The sequence below is a fragment of the Mobula hypostoma genome, chromosome 30 (assembly GCF_963921235.1).
Source record: "Mobula hypostoma chromosome 30, sMobHyp1.1, whole genome shotgun sequence".
NCBI lineage: Eukaryota > Metazoa > Chordata > Chondrichthyes > Myliobatiformes > Myliobatidae > Mobula > Mobula hypostoma.
The window spans coordinates 5,305,434-5,328,912 of NC_086126.1; the positions used below are offsets into that span (position 1 = coordinate 5,305,434).

General features: G+C 46.0%; 1 protein-coding gene across 1 annotated transcript; it reads right to left on the bottom strand.

The window, feature by feature from the left end:
• Positions 1-2,341: 2,341 nt before the first annotated feature.
• Positions 2,342-22,162, bottom strand: LOC134339752 (cofilin-2-like). The gene is made up of 4 exons (XM_063036508.1): positions 21,896-22,162; positions 11,368-11,678; positions 5,230-5,306; positions 2,342-3,227 (listed from the first exon to the last, which is right to left on the bottom strand). The coding sequence occupies exons 1-4, from the start codon at positions 22,145-22,147 to the stop codon at positions 3,085-3,087; spliced, it is 783 nt and encodes a 260-aa protein (XP_062892578.1). The 5' UTR covers positions 22,148-22,162; the 3' UTR covers positions 2,342-3,084.
• Between the last annotated feature and the right edge of the window lie 1,317 nt (positions 22,163-23,479).

Consider the following 23,479-nt stretch of genomic DNA (forward strand, 5'->3'; position numbering starts at 1 on the left):
TTCCAGATTCAGCACTCTCTGGTTAAAGAAATTCCTCACCTTCATTCTAGAAGGACACCCCTCTATTCCGAGTGTGTCCTCTCATCTTAAAACTCTCCCACCATAGGAAACATTCTCTCTACATCCACTCAATCAAAGCCTTTTGTGGTGGTTTTTCTTGTATGTTACTGCAAAGGCTAACAAAATGGCTTCTTTATTATAATAAAAATGGCTTTTCTGTAATAACAACTGCGATGTAAGGAGTTCTCTCTCTCTCTCTCTGCTTGTTTGGGTTATGTTATTGATGAGAGGGAACAAACCGATTGGGATAGATGTTATTCTTTCTTGTGTGTCTGTAAGCTGTTGTTTTTCGCAGGCTTTGGGGGAGAGGGCACTATGCTGTAAGCTGGGCGGCAGAACGGACCCTAAGCAGGAGTCCGAGGCCCAGGGTCTTTGGCGGGGAGAGGAGATGAAGAGACTCATGTGGAGTGTCTGGTCAACCACCGTGGTTGGTCCCAGGCAGCGGGTCGAGGAAGTCGGAGGGGAATCGAATGGTGGAAAGACAACTCGGTCAACTGAGCTCCAACGGTTGTGCACACGAAGTGCTTGAACTTTGATAAGTTTGGTGCCTTTCACTTTCCTTTCATATTTTATCTCTATTAATTATAGTTCCAGTAAGTGTGATCATTTAATCACATCTGGTGTATTGTCTGTTATTTTGGCAGGGTGGGGTACATCACACAGCATCGACACAAACTTGATTACTTAGTTTGGCAGGGCCAAGGGCTGCTCCCCCTAGACAGAAGCCAGCCTGAGGCTTACCAAGGGGCTACAGAGGTCACCCCCCCCCCCATTCTTCTGAATTCTAGTGAATACAGACCCAGAGCCATCAAGTCATTCAACTCTGGAATAATCATGAACCTCCTACGAACTCTCTCCAGTTTCAGCACGTTCTACAGTGCCCAAAGATGAACTCGAACATCGGGCTTGCCTTCCTCAGACTCAACCTGCAAATTAACCTTAAGGAAACCTGCACAAGTCCCTTTGCACCTCAACGTTTTGTATATTTAGAAAACAGTCAACACTTTCATTTCTTCTACCCAAGTAGAAGCACTGTATTCCATCTGCCATTTCTTTGCCTATTCTCCCAATCCAAGTCCTTCTGTACCCTAATTCCTCAAAACTATCGTTCTTCATATTGTCTGCAAACTTCGCAACAAAGCCATCAGCCAAACCATTGACGAGTAACATAATAAAAAGAATCAGTCCCAAGAGACTTCTGTTGAGCATCACCAACCAGAGAAGGCTCCCTTTATTTCTAATCTTTGCCTCCTGCCAGTCAGCCATTGCTTTATCCATGTAAACACGAGGAATTCTGCAGATGCTGGAAATTTCAAGCAACACACATCTAAGTTGGTGGAACACAGCAGGCCAGGCAGCATCTCTAGGAAGAGACCCTGACAAAGGGTCTCGGCCCGCAACGTCGACTGTACCTCTTCCTAGAGATGCTGCGTTCACCAGCAACTTTGATGTGTGATGCTTTATCCATGCTAGAATCTTTCCTGTAATACCACAGGCTCCTAGATTGTCAAAAGCCTTCTGAAAATTCAAGTACACAACATCAACCAATTCTCCTTTGTCTATCCTGCTTGTTTTCTTCAAAGAATTCCAACAAATTTGTCAGGCAAGATTTTCTCTTGAGGAAGCCATGCTGACTACATCCTATTTAATTATGTGCCTTCCAGTACCCCAAGACCTCATCCTTAATATTAACTCCCAACATCTACCCAACCACCAAGATCAGACTAACTGGCCTATTCTCTCTCCCTTGAAGAGTGGAGTGACATTAGCAATTTTCAGGTCTTCCAGATTCCTGTGATTCTTGAAAGAACATTACTAATGCCTCCACTATTTCCTCAGCCACCTCTTTCAGAACCCTGGGGTGTAGCCCATCTGGTCCGGGTGACCTCTCTACCTTCAGACCTTCCAGTTTCCTGAGAACCTTCTCTCTAGTTTATGGTAACTTTGCACACTTCACGACTCCTGGAACTTGCGCATTACTGCTAGTACCTTCCAGTGAAGACTGGTGCAAAATATGTATTCAGCTTGCCTGCCATCTATTTCCTTGTCCCCCATTACTACCTCTCCAGTACTGTTGCTCAGCGGTCTGATATACACACTCAGCCCCTCTTTTACACTTCAACGAGGTGTACCAATGACCCTAACAGAGAGGCCACTGAAAGTCAGTGATAATAAACCTGATTCTGGAAATTTCTACGAGTTGGCTGTGCTTGCAACCCTTCACCCCAATCTTTGTGATCGGCGTATTGAGCTCAGAAATCAAAAGAACAGAGACACAAAATACTGACGGTAATTTTATTTAGATGTTAATGGTGCTATTTCCAAATTAGTAGGTCAGGGGTTCATTTTCCAATCTATCAACATTTCACAAGACACTGATTCATGCCCTCCTTTGAACTGGCGGGCAGCCCCTTTCCATGGCCCCCCCTCCCCGCAAGCAATGAAAATTTGATCACAGTATACATGCAGAATGATTACAATGTTTGACCACCGACTGTCAAATCTTGTTAAAATATTAGGAACGCTTACAAAACATCAATTACACATTGATCTGCATTAAGAGTTCTAACGAGAGTTGCAGACACTCAGAATTGTTAAACGTTGATTACAAGGATCTAAAAAATCATCCAGCAACCCCCCCCCCACCCCCAACTAACCGAAGGTTGCCCGATGTCAACAGAAATCCCGATTACTGCCCGAGCAACAACCCACCATCTTAGAAGAATGGTCTGGGAATAGGATTAGGACATCAAGGTTTTTTTTACCCCCCAATAAATTCAACGCACACTGATCACCCCCCCGCCCTTTTGTCGCAATTTGTTCCGCATTGTTCCAGGCCTGGACACGCTAAGGAATTTGGCAGCAAATTTCCACCCACAGAAGGTCCCACTGCACTGGTACAGGCGTCCTTTAAATAACTGGTCCCAATCACAAATAGGAGGGTTAAGCAAGCAGATAGGAAGTCAAAGACATGTATACAAACTGAAGGTATTTAGTAGGCCCAAAAAAAAACAGGACAAGACTCTAATGACATTTAACAGTTTGCTGCATGGGCATTACAACTTTACGAGACTCCACAGACATCACGCTAGGTCCCAACTTTTCGGCCCATGTGTTAACATCTATAATCTCATCCATGTCTCCAAACTGCCAATCATGTTTAATGCCTGCAAATCAAACAGACAAGTTCAGTCAGGTCAAAACTTGAGAGAGCACACACATATACTCACAAGGCCACACTGAAGCTGGAGGTGCAGGACCTCATATTCCAGCCTGGCAGCATCGATTTCTCTAACTTCCCTTCTCCCTGTCTATCCCTTTCCATTCCCCACACTGGCTCCCCTCATTCCTCTTCACCTCCTCTTTTTCCCATGCTTCATTCTCCTCTCCCGTCATATTCTTCTTCCACCCATCACCTCCCTTTCATGTGGACTCAAAGTTATACTTCAGCCCTCCCCTGCCTTCCTATTCTGACACCTGCTTTTCCAGTCTTGATGACGGGTCTCGGCCCAAAACTTGGAAACGTTTATTCCCCTCCACAGATGCTGCCTGACCTGCTGAGCTCAGGTGAGGCCAAATTTGGAGAATTGTGGTCACCCACCTACAGGAAAGATCTAAATAGAGTGCAGAGGAAAAAAAGACTTACGAGGATGTTGCTGTGACTTGAGAATATGAATTGGGACTGGACTGCCTGGAGCATAGGAGAGTGAGGGAGATGTGACAGAGGCACTGAACGCTATGAGGGGTAAATGCAAGCAGGCTTTTTCCACGGAGGTTGGAAGAGACTAGAACTAGAGGTGAAAGGTGAAACTTCCCTCCGAGGGTGGTGCGAGCACTTCCAATGGAATGCGGGTTCAATATAGCGGAGGTCTGGGTAACTACATGGATGGGAATGGCATGTAAGGCCATAGTCCAGTTGTAGATTGATGGGCTGAAGGGTCTGTCTGTGTTGTAGTGCGCTCGATACTTCCTACCAAGATTGATCAGTAGTTTACTAAAGCAGCCAACTTCTGACTTCCGAGCAGATGTTTCCTCAGCTATGCCATAGTGCTCTGACCCCACGCAGGCATCTGTAACCCAACATCTTGCCCATGAGCTGTCCCCACCCGATGCTCACCACAGCTCAAGTCTACTCTGCCTATTTGCTGTTGGATGCCTCGTGGCACCTCAGACAGCCACCTTACTGTTTCTCTCACATTTTGTCTCTTTTTTCCCCCAAAATGAGACCCAGTTTCTGGCTCGACGCTCAACTCAGCACGGATGGAAAGCATGCAAGGAGCCAGCCGGATTCAAACCCAGAACGATTCACTTCGAAGTCTGGTGCAGAAGTCACTACCACCACTGGCCGGTCATTTTGCTATTAGTAACTGCATTTTCAGGCCAAGCTCACACTGAAGCCACGCGAGGGCTGAAGCTAACTTAAAGGCTCTGCCCCTCCCCAGTGTCTGATGGACGATGCCTGGAGACAGGAAGCCCCAGAGGCCTAAGGTTGGAGGACTATCCGTGTGTATACTGCGAGGGAAAGGGGGGGGGGTGGAGAAAGTGTGTGTCCCAGGTTTATTTCCCTCCATAGATACTGCCTGACCTGCTGTGTTTAGAACAATGTGACAAGAGTACAGGAATTGTGATGAATTGATGCTAGTGAGGCCAAGTTTGGAGAATTGTGGTCACCTACCTAGAGCAAAGGAAGAAAAAGATCAAAAGTGCAGAAAAAACTTACAAGGACGTTGCCAGGACTTGAGGATCTGGATTAGGGTTTTATTCTCCGGAGCAGAGGACAGCGAGGGGAGATTTGACAGAGGTATACAAAACTATGAGGGGTATATAGAGAGGCTAAGTGTAAGCAGACTTGGTGCATAGGTGATGTTGGTGCTGTATGGTGACTTGTGGGCTGCCCCCAGCTCATCCTGACAGCAGCACTGGTCGTTGACACATTCCACCGTATGTTTCAGTAACCTCGTGATGCATCTTCTCGCTGGGCTGCCCAGATCAGAGATAGTTATTTTTATGTATCGCACTCAACTGCTATCACTACGACAATAAACCTGATTGCGACAGTCGGCTGTGAGGTTAACCCACTGTCAAAAACTGCCCCTTGTACAGATGGGGTGGTGGGGAAATGGGAATGCCCTGAGCAAACAAGATGGGGCAGAAGAAATATCACCTTACCCACAAACTTCTTCTTCAGTGCATCTTTGCTGCTGGCATACAGCATCTTATCCTTGACGGGCGCACTGTCTGGATTCCTGATGGGATAAAATAGATAAAAACCAGAGGAAATCAATCAGGGATTGCTAAGGAGCTGTGGAATTAGGTGGATATATCAAATATTAATTCAGGCAAGCAGTCTTCAGTTCTTAATGCAAATCACAACCAGTAATTAGTTTGAAGTTAAAAGAACACATTTGGAAATAAACGATAGTATCTGTACAGCACTGGCTGGTCCACAGCATGGGGCTGTCTGGCAAGACACACAATTTACAAAGTGGGGTGACCATGAGGCAACTTCATGCATAAGCCAGATGTTACACGTTAATTGGACTGCATCAGACCAGGAAAATAAACAATGAGCTTAAATCTTTTGCACCTTGTAAACCACCTTGCAAACCAGACTGATATTACCAAATATCTGATCTATCAATAGCTGGGAGTCAGCTCCCACAATACTAATCTTGGGCATCTGGCTCTCTGTCCTCAGAAGTTTGTAGACCATCTGTGTGAATTACTTTGTCCCAGCAAAGGCGTTTGAACATTCAACGGTGGTTGCCGCAGTAGATATGTAATTCAAAAGAAAAACTGTCAGCCTTAAACACCGGAAGGAACAATGTCATTGTAACTATCCACCCGCCTTGTTGGTAGCTTTGATCTTACTGATATGAACATTTATTAATTGACATAAGAGCGTGGAATAGACCCTTCCTGAGACGCGCCACCCAGCAATCCCCCAATTTAACCCTAGCCTAATCACAGAACAATTTACAATGACCAATTAACCCACCAACTGGTATGCCTTTGGACTGAGGGTGGAAACCAGAAGCACCCAGAGGAAACCCACACAATCATGGGGAGAACGTGCAAACTTCTTTCAGGCAACAACGGGAATAGAACCTGGGTTACCTGTGCTATGAAGTGTTGTGCTAACCACTACGCTGCCATGACTGATGCCCCAGTGCGACAGACTTTGTGTTTGAGAGACTCGGCTGAGAGGGTCTCCAGAAGGATGGCTGCTTGTCACGATGAATTGACTTCTACATCACCACCAGTTTCAGTGTCTTGCTGGTGACAGATAAGACCTTCCCTTCAACTATGCAGCACACCCCAAAGGCTTACTCCACAATTCGGTTGGAGAACGGGATAACATCTGCTCAGAGACAAAGTTAGAACCAAATTCAAACACACTCTCTTCCATATTCCAGTACTGGACAAGGCAACTGAAGGGGCAATTCTTTGAGGATATGACAAAGCACGTTGATGAAGGCAGAGTGGTAGATATGGATTTTAGTGAGGCATTTGACCATTTCCTATAGTAGGCTCTTTCTGAAAGTCTAAGTTAGGAGGCATAGGAAGCAGGGAAACTTGGCTGCGTGATTCAGAGCCAGTTTGCCCATGGAAAACAGAGGGCATTTGTAGATAGGGCACATTCTGCCGGGATGTCAGGGACCAGCAATGTTCCGTGCAGATCTGTCCTGGGATCCTTGTCTTTGTCATTTCTTACAAATGACCCCAATGAGGAAGGGGAAGAGTGGGTTAATAAATTTGTAAGCGATACAAAGTTATGGGCAATGATTGCCGAAGGGTGTGTAAGGTTACAACAAGATATTGACAGGATGCAGAGCTGGGCTGAGAAGTGGCAGGCTGAGTTCAACCCAGAGAAAAATGTGGAGGAACGAGGGCTCCACATCCACTGATCCTTCGAAGTTGAGGGACTGATTCCACCAACAATATTCGCCCCTGCCCAGAGGAAGTGCCCTGGTGAAGCTGCTTGCATGAGGCACATTATCCTCATTCTACCTTAATGAACCTTCACCCCCCGCCAAAAAAAACCATTCCAAGAATGCCAGCGGAATTGAAAACGGGGCATCCTGAAGGCGATGTGAACTGTCAGGGATCTTCAGCTAACCCAACTCTCCCTGCAAGAAGCCAGCGGACAAGTGAAGTTCAAAGAGCCAGGCGACAATCGCAGCTGTAATGATGAAGACCTGAGGGTCAGCGTAGCCCCGTCCCTGACCAAGGGCAGCTACAGCCCCGACGGTTGCTTGAACCAACCCAGTTCACCAAACACAGAGAACTGCTTATCAGTAAGATTGAAAAAGTACAGAAAAAATTAATAGCATGTTTGCCGTGAGTCGAGGACCCAAATTATAGGATATGATTGAATAGGTCAGGACACTATTCCCTGGAGCACAGGAGAAGAGGCATACAAAATTATGTGGGGTATAGACAGGGTAAATGCAAACAGGCCTTTTCCACCGAGGTTGGGTGAGAGAAAAACTAGAGGGTATAGATTAAAGGTGAAATGTTTGAGGGGAACATAGGGGCAACCTCTTCACTCAGAGGGTGGAACGAGCAGTCAGTGGAAGTGCAGGTTTGATTTCAACATCTGACAAGTTTAGATAGGTACATGGATGGGAGGGGTATGGAGTGCTGTGGTCTGGGTGTGGGTCGATGGGTCCAGGCAGGTTAATAGTTCAGCATGGATTAAATGGGCTGAAGGGCCAGTTTCTGTGCTGTAGTACTCTCCCGACTATGAAGCATGCTCATGCAAACGACTCCAACGAGAAGGGCCAACTCCACTCAAGACAAATAAAAACAGCCCGCCAGATGCACACCGAGCAGCACTTTCAGTGCACAGGGCTTGCAGTTAGTCTTCAAGGGTCTGTCCACAACGCACGACAAACGCACAACCTGCATGCAGAAAATGCAACCCCTGCCAGTTCCTGAAGAGGCAAGCGCCACCCCAACTTGAAAAACGCAAACTCTCTTCCTTCATCACTGGCCAAACAAATAACAATGGAGCTTGGAACTCCCCTCCCAACACTCCAACCTTTGTCCAGACTGCACACAGAAAATCTCAGATTGGCAGAATCCCTTCTCATTACATTATGAATCTAAGTATAAAAGCTATACTTGGGAGAACTGAGAGGTTCTGGGCCCCTTATGTGCTGGCGCTGGAGAGGATCCAGAGTGTATTTCCTGAGAATGAAGCCAGGAATGAAAGGGTTAACATATGAGAAGCATTCAATGGCCCTGCCCCTGGAGTTTTGCTAGAGTTTAGAAGATTGGAGGAGGGAATCCTCGTTGAATAGAGAGGATGTTTTGAATAGCAGGGGAGTTTAGGACCAGACAGCACTGCCCCAGAATAGAGGGATGTCCCTTTAGAACAGAGATGAGGAGGAATTTCTTTAGCCAGAGGGTGGCGAATCTGTGGAATTCATTGCAACAGACGGCTGTGGAGGCCTAGTCATTGGGGATATTTAAACTGGAGATTGGTAGGTTCTTGATTAGTGAGGGCATTTTGGGGAGATGGCAGGAGAATGGGATTGAGAGGGATAATAAGTCAGCCACGATGGAATGGTGGAGTATATTTGATGGGCCAAATAGCCCGGTTCTGTTCCTATATCTTATTCGGTGCTATAGAACTGTTTCTGTGCAACAGACAATCAGTGCCTAATCTACTAGGTACACCCACTTGTTAATGCAAATATCTAATCAGCCAATCATGTGGCAGCCACTCAGTGCGTTAAAGCATGCAGACATGGTCAAGAGGTTCAGCTGTAGTTCAGACCAAACATCAGAAACGGGCAAGAAAAGTAACCTGAGTTTTTGTCTGAGGAATGATGGTTGGCGCCAGACAGGGTGGTTTGAGTATCTCAGATGCTGCTGATGTCCTGGAATTTTCATGCACAACGAATTCTAGATACAAGGAATGGTGCGAGAAACAAAAAATGGATTCTGTGGGGGGTGGGGGCACACCTCGATAATGAGAGAGGTCAGAGAATAGCCAGACAGGAAGGCAACAATAACTCAAGTAACCATGTGTCACTACAGTGGCGTGCAGAACAGCAACTCCGAATGCACATGTCGAACCTCCACGACCACACCACGTCCCACGCCTCTACACAATACCTAAAGTGGCCAGTGACAGAGATTCTCATCCTGTGACCAAGATGTTAAAGAAAAAATCCCCACTAGAGGAACAGGTCGAGCGGCATCTAGAGGGGAAAGGAAAGAAACGTCAATTCCACCTGCCCCCCCCCATTAAAGTTAACTGCACAAGCTAATTTCCTCCAGAAGATTAAATGTCCCTCCAGATCTCAGTAGGTGTAGTTCCTAGCATCTCCAATGATACTCTCCAACCTTCAGGGCCCTGAGTCAGCAAGAGATAATCTCACTCACCACACCAATACCACATCAGCTTTTTTCATTTGCACTCCCCGTTATCTTTTGCACACTGGCTGTTTGTCAATCTTTATGTATGATTTTTCATAGATTCTGTTGTACTTCTCTACTTTTCCGGTTCTGACTGCAAGAAATCTCAGGATGTACAGTGGATTGGGACAACTCTGAAGAGCAAAACAACCCTGACTGCTCAAACAAAAAACGGTCACAGAAACAGCAATGAAGAATGCTTCTATGCAGAGATGGAGGATCTGCATTGCTGTCCTAAACGCCAGCGGCTTAACAGGCTAAAGTTAAAGAATTACCACCAATCGAGAACAGCCAGGATTGCTCCAGTTCGTCTGGGACCCTATGCCACTTGATTGGGAACGGAGACTACTGCCCAACAGTTTCTAAATCATCATGTGCACTTGTGTGGCATCTGATGCTACACTGTGCTTAGTGACTAGTTTTTAAAATAGCATCAGTGGCACGTTCTTGCGTTATGTTATCCATTTGGGAGAATGGACGCCAATTCAAGTGATCTGTAATAATTTTTTTTTAAATTTCAGACCCTTGCTGAAATGCCACAAATAGATTTGACACTAGCCAATAAAATGTTCGCAGTTATTTATTGTTCAATAAAAAGAACACTAGATGAATTCCTCTTGTCGATAACTATTAGCAACTAATAAAAAGCTTAATGGTTTGTACGTTCTCCCTGTGACCGTGTAGGTTTCCTCCGGGTGCTCCGGTTTCCACCCACAGTCCAAAGACGTACCGGTTGATAGGCTAACTGGTCATTGTAAATGCAAATTGGGCCTATTCCGTGCCGTATTTCAATAAATAAAATTATTACTCCATTAAATGGCAGTTTGTCTTTTTATTAAACTATTTCCATGAAATTTTGGGTAGTTGGGGCTTACTGAGCCAAAATGTACTGGTGCTGATGTGTCCTAATTAACCGGAATCCGCTGTACACAATAGCGTTTACGTACATCGTTTATGCTTGCTCCCCACCCGTCATACATTCTGTTATCAGGTTTTGGCTGCAAGAAATCCTAAGATGGTAAATGGTAACTTACACATACTTGATTAAGTTTAGACTATAGACGTCATGTTACACAGCAATGCAGATGGAAAGACCACATGAGGCAGATTTTGGGGGTGGGGGGGTTAAGAGACGAGCACTTGCATTTGTAACTTCACAGAACTCTGGTTAAGCTACGTCTGGAGTTCCAGCTGCCCCCCCCCCCCAATACAAAGGATGTTCAGGCTTCGGAGAGAGTGCAGAAGAGGTTCACCAGGATGTTGCCTGGATTAGAGAGCATGAGCTATCACGAGAGGCTGAGTAAACGTGGGTTGTTATCTCTGGAGCATCGGAGGCTGGGGGAGATCTGATAGAGGTTTAAAAGATTATAAGAGACACAGAGTAGACAGGGCGTATCTGTTTCCCCAGACAGAAATGTCTAATACCAGAGGGCATACATTGAAGGTGAGAGGGGGTTGGTTCAAAGGGGATGCGAATGGCAAGGTCTTTCCCCCCAACTCAGAGCAGTGGATGCCTGGAATGCACGGCCTGGTGTGGTGGTAGAGACAAACACACTACAGGCTTTTAAGAGACGTTCAGGTAGACACATGAACGTGAGGAAGATGGAGGGACGTGGATATTGTGTTAGTTATCGGGTGTTTTTTGTTGACTTTCGGCTAGTTTGGCACAACATTGTGGGCCAAAGGGCCTGCTTCTGTGCTGTACTCTTCTACGTAGAACAAAGCGCAGCCAGCCCAAAATGGGGAAACAACAGGTAACAAATAAATTTGTCTAAACACTACAGAATTCAGGGATTCAATGGAAAAACGAGAAATGGGCTGGCCATTTACACACCCGACTTGCGTTCTCACGTAACGAGCAATAAATTAAAAACTTACCAATGAATTAAGACCAGCTCCTCCTTCTTGGACTCATTCGTCTCGAAGGACACATCAAAGAGAGCATAACAGCAGCGATCCTTGGGAAGCATACTTATAAATTTGTGGAACGGGTCTTTTACTGAGCCTTCCACAACATCACCAACAAGAATCTCGTTCTGTTCATCTAGAACTACTAACTCCTCCGAATCATTCAACTTTAACAGGACCGCCTTCTTCCGCTTCATGCTCTCCTCTTTGGAGCACACCTTACGCACCTTCATGTGGTTGAAGCAGGTAACAACAGAGTCGCAGATTTTTACACCAGATGCCTGTGGGAAGATTTTTTAAAAAACGTGAACTGATTTTTGAGTTCACAGGTCTGGATAAACCTGCATATACGAACAATGTAGTACAGATACACAAAATTCATTGCCACTGATGTCTGCGGGTATATTTGGAGAAGAGATTACTAGGTTCTTGATCAGCAGGGTTATGGGGGAATGGGCAGCAGAACGAGGTTCAGAGGGATAAGAAGTCAGTCAGGACAGAATGGCCAAGCAGACTCAGTAAGGCTTGCTCCTACATCGTACGGTCTGTACGGTCATGGTACCACTCACTGGAGTTAGAAGAATGAGAGCGGATCTCGTTGAAACCTAATCCAATACTGAAAGGCCTGGATAGAGCGAACGTGGAGAGTGTGAGCCCAGAAACAGAGGATACGGCCTCAGGATAGAGGGACATCCCTTTAGAACAGAGATGAGGAGGAATTTCTTCAGCCAGTTGGCGAATCTGTGGAATTCATTGCCAGATAGTTGTGGTGGTGGTGGGGGGCAAGTCAGATGATGATGAGATCCTCAATAGTCAGGAATCAAAGGTTACAGAAAAAAGGGGCTGAGAGGGTTAAAAAATCAGCTGTGATGGAATGGCAGAGCAGACTCGATGGGCCGAATGGTGTTGCTGTGTGTTTTATTTAAATGCTGCATTGGATCCAGAGTAACAATCATTTTGTTCTCCTTTACGCTCGTGTACTGAAGAATGGTAATGAACAATCTTCAGTCAGTTATGAAGGTGAAAATTAATGCAAGACTCATGATCAGACCAGAGGCTCTGTGCATTCTGGTTAGAATGAGTGGTGTCTGCATGCCCTCAGAAAGCTGATGCTGGGACTGGAATCTGACCCAGTTACTTGTATTGCCTGCAGCATCCACTTCTCTTGTCCTGTTCAAATCAAGCAGTGTCTGCATTCAAGCACTGGCCTGCTCAACTAATGAAACAAAAATTTGGCAGGGAGAAGCTCTGAATAGAGCTGCAACTTTTCTTACAATCCAAAAACAAGGCATGAGGTTGAACACAGACTGCTTCTGTCTACTGTGCGAACACCAAGCAGTCCTTAATGACAAGTCCACCAAGGATGGGCTAAGTCAGCTGGGGTTTCTCTCCTTGGGAGTAGAGGAGGATGAGAGGTGATTTGATAACAGACATAGATCAAGTGGGCAGCCAGAGACATTTCTCCCCCAGGACAGATACCAGGGGGCATAATTTTAAGTTGACTGAAGGACCCTAACCTATTCAACCTTTCTCTGTAACTCAGGTCACGTCTTGGAAACTGCCTTGTAAACCTTCTGTACTCTTTCAGTGTAATTGACATCTTTCCTGTAGTTAGGTGACAAGAACTGTACACAGTACTCCAAATTTGGCCTCACCGTCTCATACAACTTCAAAAGCCCAACTTTCACCATATTAACATTAAAACATGCATTTATACAATCTCCATTTCTCCAAACCTTTTAAAAGGGGAAATAAGAATCGAGCACAAGAGAGTTTGGATTAAAATAGCTGGAGTGACTGTACTGTAACCACACCTCATGTGACACAGCTCTCAAGACAGCCATATTAGGTCAAAAAATTTCCTCACTTCAAGGATGGATGTTCGATTTTAACTTGCTGAGAAAAAGTCAACTATTACTAATAACTGCTTCATTATTTGAAGACATTTTCAACACACATCAACTTGCCCAGCATTCCAAAGACATCTACAACAAGACACAAACCCAATAGGCCAGATTCAGTGACTAAACCCACTGCACCTTCCCTCTGTCTACAAGACAGAATTTCACTGTGGCCAATGCATTTAATTCCAGCCCCTATTCCAACATGTCATGTCTGCCACAATGAGGCCACTCATGTTTGGAGGACCAACATCTCATACTGATGGCATGAACACTGGTTTCTCCAACTTCCGGTAATTCTCCCCCCCCCGCCTTTTTCCATTCCCCATTCTAGTTCCCCGCTCACCCCTTCTCTTCTCCTCACCTGCCCATCACCTCTCTCTAGTCCCCCCCACTCCTTCCCTTTCTCTCTTGGTCCACGTTCCTATCAAATTCCTTCTTCTTCAGCTGTAAACTCTTCCATCTATCACCTCCCAGCTTCTTACTCAAATTCCTCCCCCACACCTCACCCAACTGGCTTCGCCCATCACCTTCTAGTTTGAACTCCTTCCCATTCAACCCACCCTCTTATTCTGGCCCTTCCTTTCCGGTAATGATGAAGGGTCTGGACCCGGAGTCATCCAACTCTAATCCCCTCTATAAACCGGCCAAGGCCAGTGGTCCTAGGTTCAAATCTGGATAGTTCCTTGCACACCTTACTTCCATGCTGAGTTGCCACTGAGTTAGCAACTCGGTCTCGTAAAAACAACTGCCAAAAGAGATGGCAAGATTGCCACCTGATGCCCCACAAGCTGCGGGAGAAGAACAGGAACAAAATTCCCCTCTAACAGATGCTGCCTGACCTGCTGAGTTCCTCCAATGTGATTCCCCTGCTCCAATACAATCTAAACTCAGCACCAAAATCGCAAGACTCTCTGAATGCTGGAAATACAGAGCAACACACGTAAAGTGCCGGAGGAGCTCAGCAGATCAGGCAGCATTTCAGACCGAGACCTTTCATCAGGACTGGAAGGAAAGGGGAAAATATTAGAATAAGGTGGGGGGGGGAGGTCAAGCGAAGTGGGGGAGCAGCGGAGATTACAGAAGGAACCAATGAGAGAGAGTCTCAACTGATCTTCTGTCAAAGAGAAGATTTAAAACTTCTTCAGCATAGGCAAACCCCAAAGAGACTTTGCAGAAAATCATGAACACAAGAGATTCTGGAAATCCTCAGCTTTAAATATACCCAATGGACTCCACCCCAATCTGTGGCAACAAATTCCAGATTCACCACCCTATGGCTGAAGAAATTCCTTCTCATCTCTGCTCTAAAGGGACGTCCCTCAATTCTGAGATTGTGCCCACTGGTCCTAAACTCCCCCCGTTGATGGAACACTACATCCTAAACCTTTCAATATTGCTAAGAAATTCAGCAGATGCTGGAAATCTAGGCTGGAACAGACAAAATGCTGGAGGAACTCAAGAGGTCAGGCAGCATCTATGCAAAAGAATAGCTGATGCTTCAGACTGAGACCCTTCATCAGGGTTTTCAATGAGATTCTCTCTCTCTCTCTGATTTGATTTGAGCACGTGAGCACAAACTGCACATTTTACAAAATGGAAGCATGGTTACAAATTCAGTCAGGAATCTTAAGTCCTGGTTAGCAAGACTGAGCCACTGTTGCCAAGACAGATGCGTGTCGTTAAGATCCAGGAAAGAAAAGAGAAATTGGCAGAGTAAGTGACATTGGTAGTTAAGAGTAAAATTTCAGAAGAGAGGAATTTTATTTAGGAATAGAATTGCAAAATTGGAAAGGATTTAAGATTTTGAAGAAGTTGTGTAGCGTAGGGATGGTGGAAAACAAATTACTTGAGTAATTCTCACTTGAGAAATGTTAAAGCTAGAAGTGAAAGGATTAACGCATGTCTCTGGGCCTTGTACTTGCTGGATCGAAGAATGGAGGTGGGGATTTCATTGAAGCCTATTGTAAAGTCCAGAGAGAGTGAATGTCGAGAGTATATTTCCAGAAGTGGGGGAGTCTAGGGCCAGGGGGCACAGCCTTAGAATACAAGAATGTTCCTTTAGAACAGAGATGAAGAGGAATTTCTTTAGCCAGGAGGGACCAACGCAGTACAATGGCAGCCTGCATGTGTTGCCATACTCACTACGACTCGCTAACCCTACCTGTACATCTTTGGAATGTGGGAGGAAACCCACGTGGCCAAGGAGACAATGTACAAACTCCTTATAGGTGGGGGGGGGGGGAATTGAACTCCGATTACTGGTGCTGTTAAACCGACGGCACTTACAGCTATTACACCACCCTGGAATGGGAGTTTGTTGAACAGAAGTTACATGAGGAAGTTCGGCTCAGGAAATGCTTGCTCAAGTCTACATTTCTGAATTTTTTTTTAAAGCTAGTTTTTGACAATGTCTGGAACACGTGACAAGACCACAAACCCTACAAAGGATTGCAAGGAGTGGATCATCAGGGTCTCTCCACCAGCCATCTGGGATATCTATCACAGGAACACTTAGTATTGCCAAGGATGCTTCCCATCCACCCAACAATTCCTCTGGCCGCCTACCACAAGGCAGGAGGTACCAGAGCACGAGGACAAGGACTGTTAGGATGGGAAACATCTTTATCTCCCCCCCCGGCCATGAAACTACTGAACTCCCTGCCATCACCTGGGTCTGATCACGTGAAACACCAGCACCGTTATACTGCTTACATTTTAAAACTGGTGTCGTTAATGTACCTTATACTAGATGTCAATCTTCTGGAATATACGACTTTATACGTTGTGTACCTTGGTTCAGAGGAACTTTGTTTCATTTGGCAGTATACGTGCATATGGTTGAATGACAATAAACTCCAGTCATCCTCCAGATTTGCAACTGAACTAGACTCTCAGCGTAGAAAGCAAAGGGAGAAATGTGAAGCAGCTTCCAAGGTTTGGATGAGACCTGAATGGTGGCAAGCCAGCTTCAGAAGTAAAAATAAACATCCTTCCTGGACACCGCAGAACAGCCCGCTGCTGAACCAGTGCCAGCGACAAGCGACAGAAGAGGAACAAAGTGAATGGTGTTTCTGTGAGTTTAAGGAACTGCAAAATCTGATGAAACATCAGAGTACTGTGAAATATTTTTTTTGAAGATTGCAAGGATATCGTGTGCTTTGAAAAATACATCAGATTCCTTATGTATACAAAGGGATGCAAACGTGTGACTGTGAGTTTAAGATGTGTTGGAGATTATCATTATTTTCACCACCTATCTTAGAAGAGAATACTGCCTACTTAGGAATTGGATGGTAAACTTGGATAGGTGCATGCCAGGTTATGTAAACAAATTAACGCTACACATTCCATCCCAAACTCTTAAAGATTATTAATGGTAATTAATCTATAATGCCCCAATGTGACTTTATAAGTTGAAGCTTTAAAAGGCATCAGTCAGACTGCACTTGGGAGTAATGTGACCAGCTCTGGGCTGGCATTGGTGAGGGCCCAAAGGAGACTGATTCTGGGAATGAAAGGGTTTAGGGGGAGTGTTTGATGGGGTTGGGGAGGGTGGGGATCTCATCAAAAAGCCATTGGTACATTTAAAGCAGGAGATGATAGGTTCCAGGTTAGTCAGGGCATCAAAGGTTATGGGGTTTGAGAGGGACAATAAATCAGCCCTGATGCAATGGCAGAGCAGACTCCATGGGCATCTACCCCAGTTCTGATTCTATGCCCCTTCTACCTCCTGTGAGGTCTTTACCCAAAACCAGCACCATCCTTGGTCACTGACAACCTGCTCAGTCCTTCCATAATTCTGCATCTTGCTGCTTTGTTTTCACCCCTCCCCACATCCCCTCCACTTGTATCTTCTTGCCAGTAGCCATATGGAGGAACAGAGGGATCTCAGGGCCCAGGTCCATAGAACCCACAGTTGCCACACAAGCTGATAGGGTGGTTAAGGCGGCCTATGGTGTGTTGGCCTTCGTTAGCCAGGGCACTGAATTCAAGGGACGCAGGGTAATGCTGAAGGTTTATCCTGCAAAACCGTTTAGACCACACTTTTAAGTATTGCCTTCATTTCTGGTCATCTCATTATAGGAAGGACGTGGAGGCTTTAGACAGGGTGCAGAGGAGACTTACCAGGACGCTGCCTGGATTAGAGAGCACGCCTTATAAGGAAACAGCGAGTGAGCCCGGGCTTTTCTCTTTGGAGCGAATGAGAATGAGGTGACCTGATAGGGGTGTACAACAGGCTCTGATAGTGGATAGTGAGACATGTTCCAGATGGTTAATACCAGGGAGCATAATTTTAAAGTATGGAAATGTTAGAAGCAAGTTGTTTTTTTTTTAAAAAGAGAGAAGCAGGTACTTGGAATGCCCTGCCAGGGGCGGTGACAGATACATTAGACAAATAGTATTTAAGAAACTCTCATATAGGCACTTAAATGATGGGAAGGAACACAAGAGTGTAGTTTAAAAGGTCAGCTCATTATAGAAAGGATGTGGAAAGGAGAGTAGAGAGGAGACTGACAAGTGAGGAACAAAGCCCCTCTACTGTAATGCTCTAACCTACTTATTTCAAACCCCCAGGTGGAACACGTCCCAGTATTATCCCTTCCTCCTGTCCCAGTACCACCAATGGGCCCCACCATCATGACACTCTGTCAGCCCGTCGGTCAACTCCTGGCTGACCCATCACTATACCAACTGTCATGATTGTGACCAACATTACCAAAGAATAAAAAGACTCGACCTGAAAAGTTTTAGGTCACACATCATCTACTTTCACGCTTTTTGACTAAATTAACGTCCGATTGAAGGGCCCTGGCCCAAAACGTCAACTTTCTTCCTCTCCATGGATGCTGCCTGACCTGCTGAGTTCCTCCAACATTTTGTGTGTGTTGCCCATCGAGTCTGCTCTGCCATTCCATCACAACTCATTCATTTTCCCTCTCAACCCTATTCTCCCCGTAACCTTTGAAGCCCTAATCAAGAATCTATTTACCTCCACTTTAAATATACCCAGAAACTCGGCCTCCACAGCCGAATATAGCAATGAATTCCACAGACGTAACGCTGTCTAGCTAAAGAAAGTCCTCATCTCTTTTCCAAAGGTACAACCCTTGTATTCTGAGGCTGTGCCCTCTAGTCACAGGAAAGATCCTCCATGCATCCACTCTAACTGTGCTCCAGGGTGTGTAGTGACCATCAAACTAACTCCATTATAAGAGCATAACACAGCTGGGCCATTCAGCCCATCAAGTCTGCACTCCCATTCGATCACAGCTGATTCATTTTCCCCCTCAATCCCATTCTCCTGCCTTCTCCCCGTAACCTTTGACACCCTGACTAATCGAGAACCTACCAACCTCTGCTTCAAATATAGCCAATGACTTAAGTCTCCACAGCCATCTATGGCAATGATTTTCACAAATTCCTCTGGCTAAAGTGGGAGCTACACTTGGCATCACGTTACAATTAATGGTACATTTCCTAAAGGGATTTTCAAAAATTCCACTGGTAAGACTCTGAAGTAATCCATTTCTCTATTTCCTCCTCCCTCCAAATTGCCCACAATATTTACATATTCATAGTTCTTTTAATAATTAAAAGATTAACATATTCACCACACACTTAGGGAACAGGCTATTCTTAACCTGATATTATACGACACCAGTGGATTGAATAGTTAATATTAATGATTGGTTTAATATTAGCTGCAAACGTTAACAACTGAATTTCAGACATACTCAGAAAAGAACAGTTCAAAACATGCCTGTTTTATAAGGAAAACAGCCAAGTTGGGGGCGTTACCTTAGCTTTGCAGTTAGCATAGCATTTTAGAGTCAGCGATCAGAATTTAATTCCCAGTTTGTTAGGAGTTTGAAAAAGTTTGAAGTAAAATTATCAAAGCACATACATGACACCATATACTACCCCAATTCATTTTCTTGTGAGCATTTACAGAAAATATAAAGAAACACTGATGTAAGTAATGAAAAAACTGACAGCCAAAGTGCAAAGACAACAAACTTTACAAACAGAAAAAACACCTCTGGGTCACAAACTATAGAGCCCGGGGTCATGAAATTGGCTCAGCATTGAGGAAGTGAAGTTATCCCCTTCGGTTCAAGAGCCTGATAGTCGAGGGGCCATAACCGTTCCTGAACCTTGTCATGATGGTATGTACAGTCCTCCCCGTGACCCTTTGGGTTTCCTCTAACCAATGCATAGTCTCACGGGTCAGTGAGCAGTGAATGTTATGTTGGCTCCGGAAGCACTTGTGGGCTGCCCCCAGTACAATCCCTAGACTACACTGATGCAAGCGGCAGTTTGGCGCGCATCGGACAAATAATCTTTCAAGTCAAGCGAAAGGGAATGGGGGACACTTTCTGGGACCTTTAGATCCGGTACATTCTAGTAATTAGTAAAAACTGCTGTTAACAGAAAAAGTTTAAGACTTAAACATACAATTAATTTTTTATAAACACAAACCCCGCTTTGTACTTTTTGAAAGATTAAAGTGCACATAGCATCTACAGGAATTAATGGAGAACAAGGTCAATTAAATTGAACAGGCACAGAAAAGCCACAACTCAGGAATTAAAAATTGCGGGAAGGAGGGGAACTCAGGGAGTAGCAAGTACTAAGAACTTCAGGCTTCTCTAATTGCATTGTTTGAGGTTGTGAATCGTTACACTTTATTATTTGCAGAGGGTACAGCTGCTGGTGGGCAAGCGAATCAAACTGCGTCACAAATTTAAGGTTCCTTAGATTGGAATGCAAAAAAGAGAAATTCTTTTATTCAAGAAGGGAGACAGAAAACATGAATCTAGCCAGTTTCAAATTAGAAGTGGGTAGGAAACACTGGAGGAAATCAGCAGGCCAGGCAGAATCTATAGAAAAGATTAAAGTCAACACTTCAGGCCAAGACCCTTCATCAGGACTGAATATTTATTTAAACAACCATCTTGACAAAAATAGCATTACTGCTTTACGTATTACTTTGATTTCCAGCATCTGCAGACTCTCTCTTGATTGTGTTAGGGAAAGTAAGGCCAAGTTATTATTGTTTCTGGATATAGTAATTTTCTGACAGGGAAAGACAACAGGCAAGACCACATCTGTTGAACTCCCAATAGTGGTCGTCTTAGGTTAGGGAACTAATCCGGTGGTAGAAGGTTTACAAGGCTTTAACCAGGACAGGGTGAGCTTCACAACTGAAAGGGCGGGCAGGCTGGGCAACAGCCCAAATGGGAGGAAATATCAGTTAACATTTTTTAAAAATTGTGAATGATCCTGACAGGATGAATGGGGAAGCCAATTTCCTCGTACAGTAGCAACTCATTGTTCAAAAATAGGTGCCCATTTACAAAGTGAACCTAATGTATTCCCCCCCTGACTGTAGCTTATAAAAAAATCTTTGGAAATGTTCCTCAGTGGATAACCAAGACAAATGCAGATTCATACTGAACAGGAAATTTTGTTTTTGAATTAAGGGGGCCATCCACTTTTCCCCTCAATAAATCTTTGAAACTTTGGAAATTTATGAAGTTCTTAAGACATAAGAGCAGATTTAGGCCATTTGGCCCAAAGAGGAGGAAAGGGGATGAGGCTAATTCAATTCATAAATCAGATGGCAAGAGGTTTGGGGTGGGACTAGTGGCCCGCAGTTTACACGTGGAAGAGTTAATGCTTCAAAAAAAAAATTAAATTGCTACGGTCTTAATCATACATTTAGCAAACAGCGTCATGAAAATTGACCGCCTTGGGCCCTCTGGCAAGTGACCAGCGGCTGCACCCTCTTCGAATCATGAGTTGCAAAACCTCAAGAAAAAATGCAATGCAAAAAAAAGTCAGAAGATGGGAAGAAATCCGAAGACTTTTTTTCGGGTCAGACCCCGGCAAAATGGAGCGCGGGCTTTTCTCTCTCTCTCTGCGAGATAATGGATCCCGGACAAAGGGGAAAATAGGCTCTCCTTCTGAAAGAAATAACGAGCTGGAGGTGAGAAAAGAAGGGTGGGGCCGTCGAACTCAAGCAGAGAAAAAAATCGACTGAGGAAGGGAAAATTTAGAAATTGAGAGAGAGCATTTTTTTTTAATTCTCGCGGCCGACCGACACAAAATCGGGGCGTGGGTGGGGAGCGTCGTGAAACAATTTTTTTCCCCCCCATCTCTCTCTGACTCGAGGGCCCGCGCGACCGGCGCCGGCTCGCGGACTCGGTCGTGCGCTTGCGCCGGAATCTGCGTGGGGGATGGGAGGCCGGTGGCGACCAACGCGCGCAATCGTGAGGTGGGGAAAAGAGAAGCGCGGCCCGCGCACCCGCGCGGGGTTTCCCTCCTTCGCCCCTGCGCGCTCTCCCCCCCCCCACCACCACCCCTCAAAAAAAAACACATCCGCGCCGGTTCTCGCGTCCCATTAACCGCCCCGCGCGGCGGAACACCCGGCCTCGCGTCATGGGATCATTCCGCCTGCGGCAACGAAACCCTCAGAGCCCCGCCGACGCCATTTTACACAACGGGTTTTCTTTCTTCCCCCCACCCCGTCTTATTTTTACCTCAGAGACAGGAGTTTAAAAAAAAGGATAAATAGCGCCATATATACTCACCATGTTGTCGACTTCTCTGTGGGCGGGGGGGCTCGGGAAGATAAAGGGGAGAGAGAGAGAAAGAAAAAAGAAGAATCCCTTCCGACCGTAGATAAAGCCGCCCGCTATAGCCCGCAGCTCCACTCGGCAAGAGTCCTTCCGACGACAGGAAACTGCGCGCTGTTCTCGCACTGAGAAGACCGGGCGACAGTCAGTCCCCGCCTTTTCCCCCCTCCCAGTCAGGCGAAAGAGGGAGGGCGGATGCGCGCGCATCAACCCACCCCCGGGGGCGGGGGTTAGGTCTATAATCTCCGACGGAGAAGAATGCCTGCGTCCCCTAATCCTCGGAGCGCGGAGGGGTGGGGGGGATAAATATCACCGGCTCCCTTTATTTTGGAGATGCCCCCTACTGTGGAAAAAAGGGCGGCGGGGGGGTGGTTAAAGTGATCGGACTACAATTCCCAGAGCGCAGTGCGCGTCCCGTCTCAGGGGCCCGGGTGGCGGGCGGGCTTCGGTGCCTTCTGGGAAAGCGAGTTCCGTGGCTCGCCCTGACGAGGAGGAGGGGGGGAACCAAGTTAGAAGATGGCGCTCGGCGGTTTTCGGGCTGCTTTGAGGAAGGGAGGGGGTGTCGGATAATAAAAGGGAAGCTTATCACGGCGTCGGTACTCTGGGGAGGTGAAAACAGGAGTTAAAAATGCCGATTTAGGCGTCGCTGACTATAACTCCCAGCATTCAGCGCAGTGCATTGATCCGAACGGGCCTCAAATTGTCCGCTAATTTCCGAAGTAAACCCTGCGACCTTGCGCCGGTGGCGGTGGGGAGGATGGGGCGGTGGGGGGCAAGCATTCGCCGAGTTTGGAAAAGTTTTTAATTTCGACCCTGGATTTTAGGGAGCGGGGCAGCCAATGACAGCGTCGGGAGAGGAGTCATCGCCATATATGGAGAAGAGCTTGTAACTGGCATAGCGTGAGCCCAGGGGCGACCTGTTACTTCCTTATTAGGAAATGATGCGCAAGCCTTTTATTCCCTCTCTCACTCGTCCCACCCCTGCCTCACGAAAGCAGAGGCTGTTAAAGGAGCCCTACCCCCCCACTCTACAACCCCAAAACATTCCCCCTCCCTTAAAGTCTCAGTCTCAACTTGCACCTGTTGCCAACTTAGCTACACATGTAATTTTACACCTTCTGTTACAGCAGCAGGCCATTAATGCTATCTCAGGTCTTTCTCCCCCCCCCCACACACACACACACACTATTCTTTAAATCATTATGCAAGTTATTCTTTCAGCTGTCATCTTGGATAAAGTGGTCCTTGCTCTCGGCAGCCTGACACGCTTTCAGCTGCCAACTGCTGCTCCCAGAGATGCCAAATCGAGTCAAGTTTATTGTCATTTAGCTGCATTGTCCTCTTCATGATCCTCTCACCATCCCTTTTGCCAACCACCTGTCCAGCTCTTGGCTCCATCCCTCCCCCTCCTGTCTTCTCCTATCATTTTGGATCTCCCCCTCCCACTTTCAAATCTCTCACTAGCTCTTCCTTCAGTTAGTCCTGACGAAGGGTCTCGGCCCGAAACGTCGATTGTACCTCTTCCTAGAGATGCCTGGC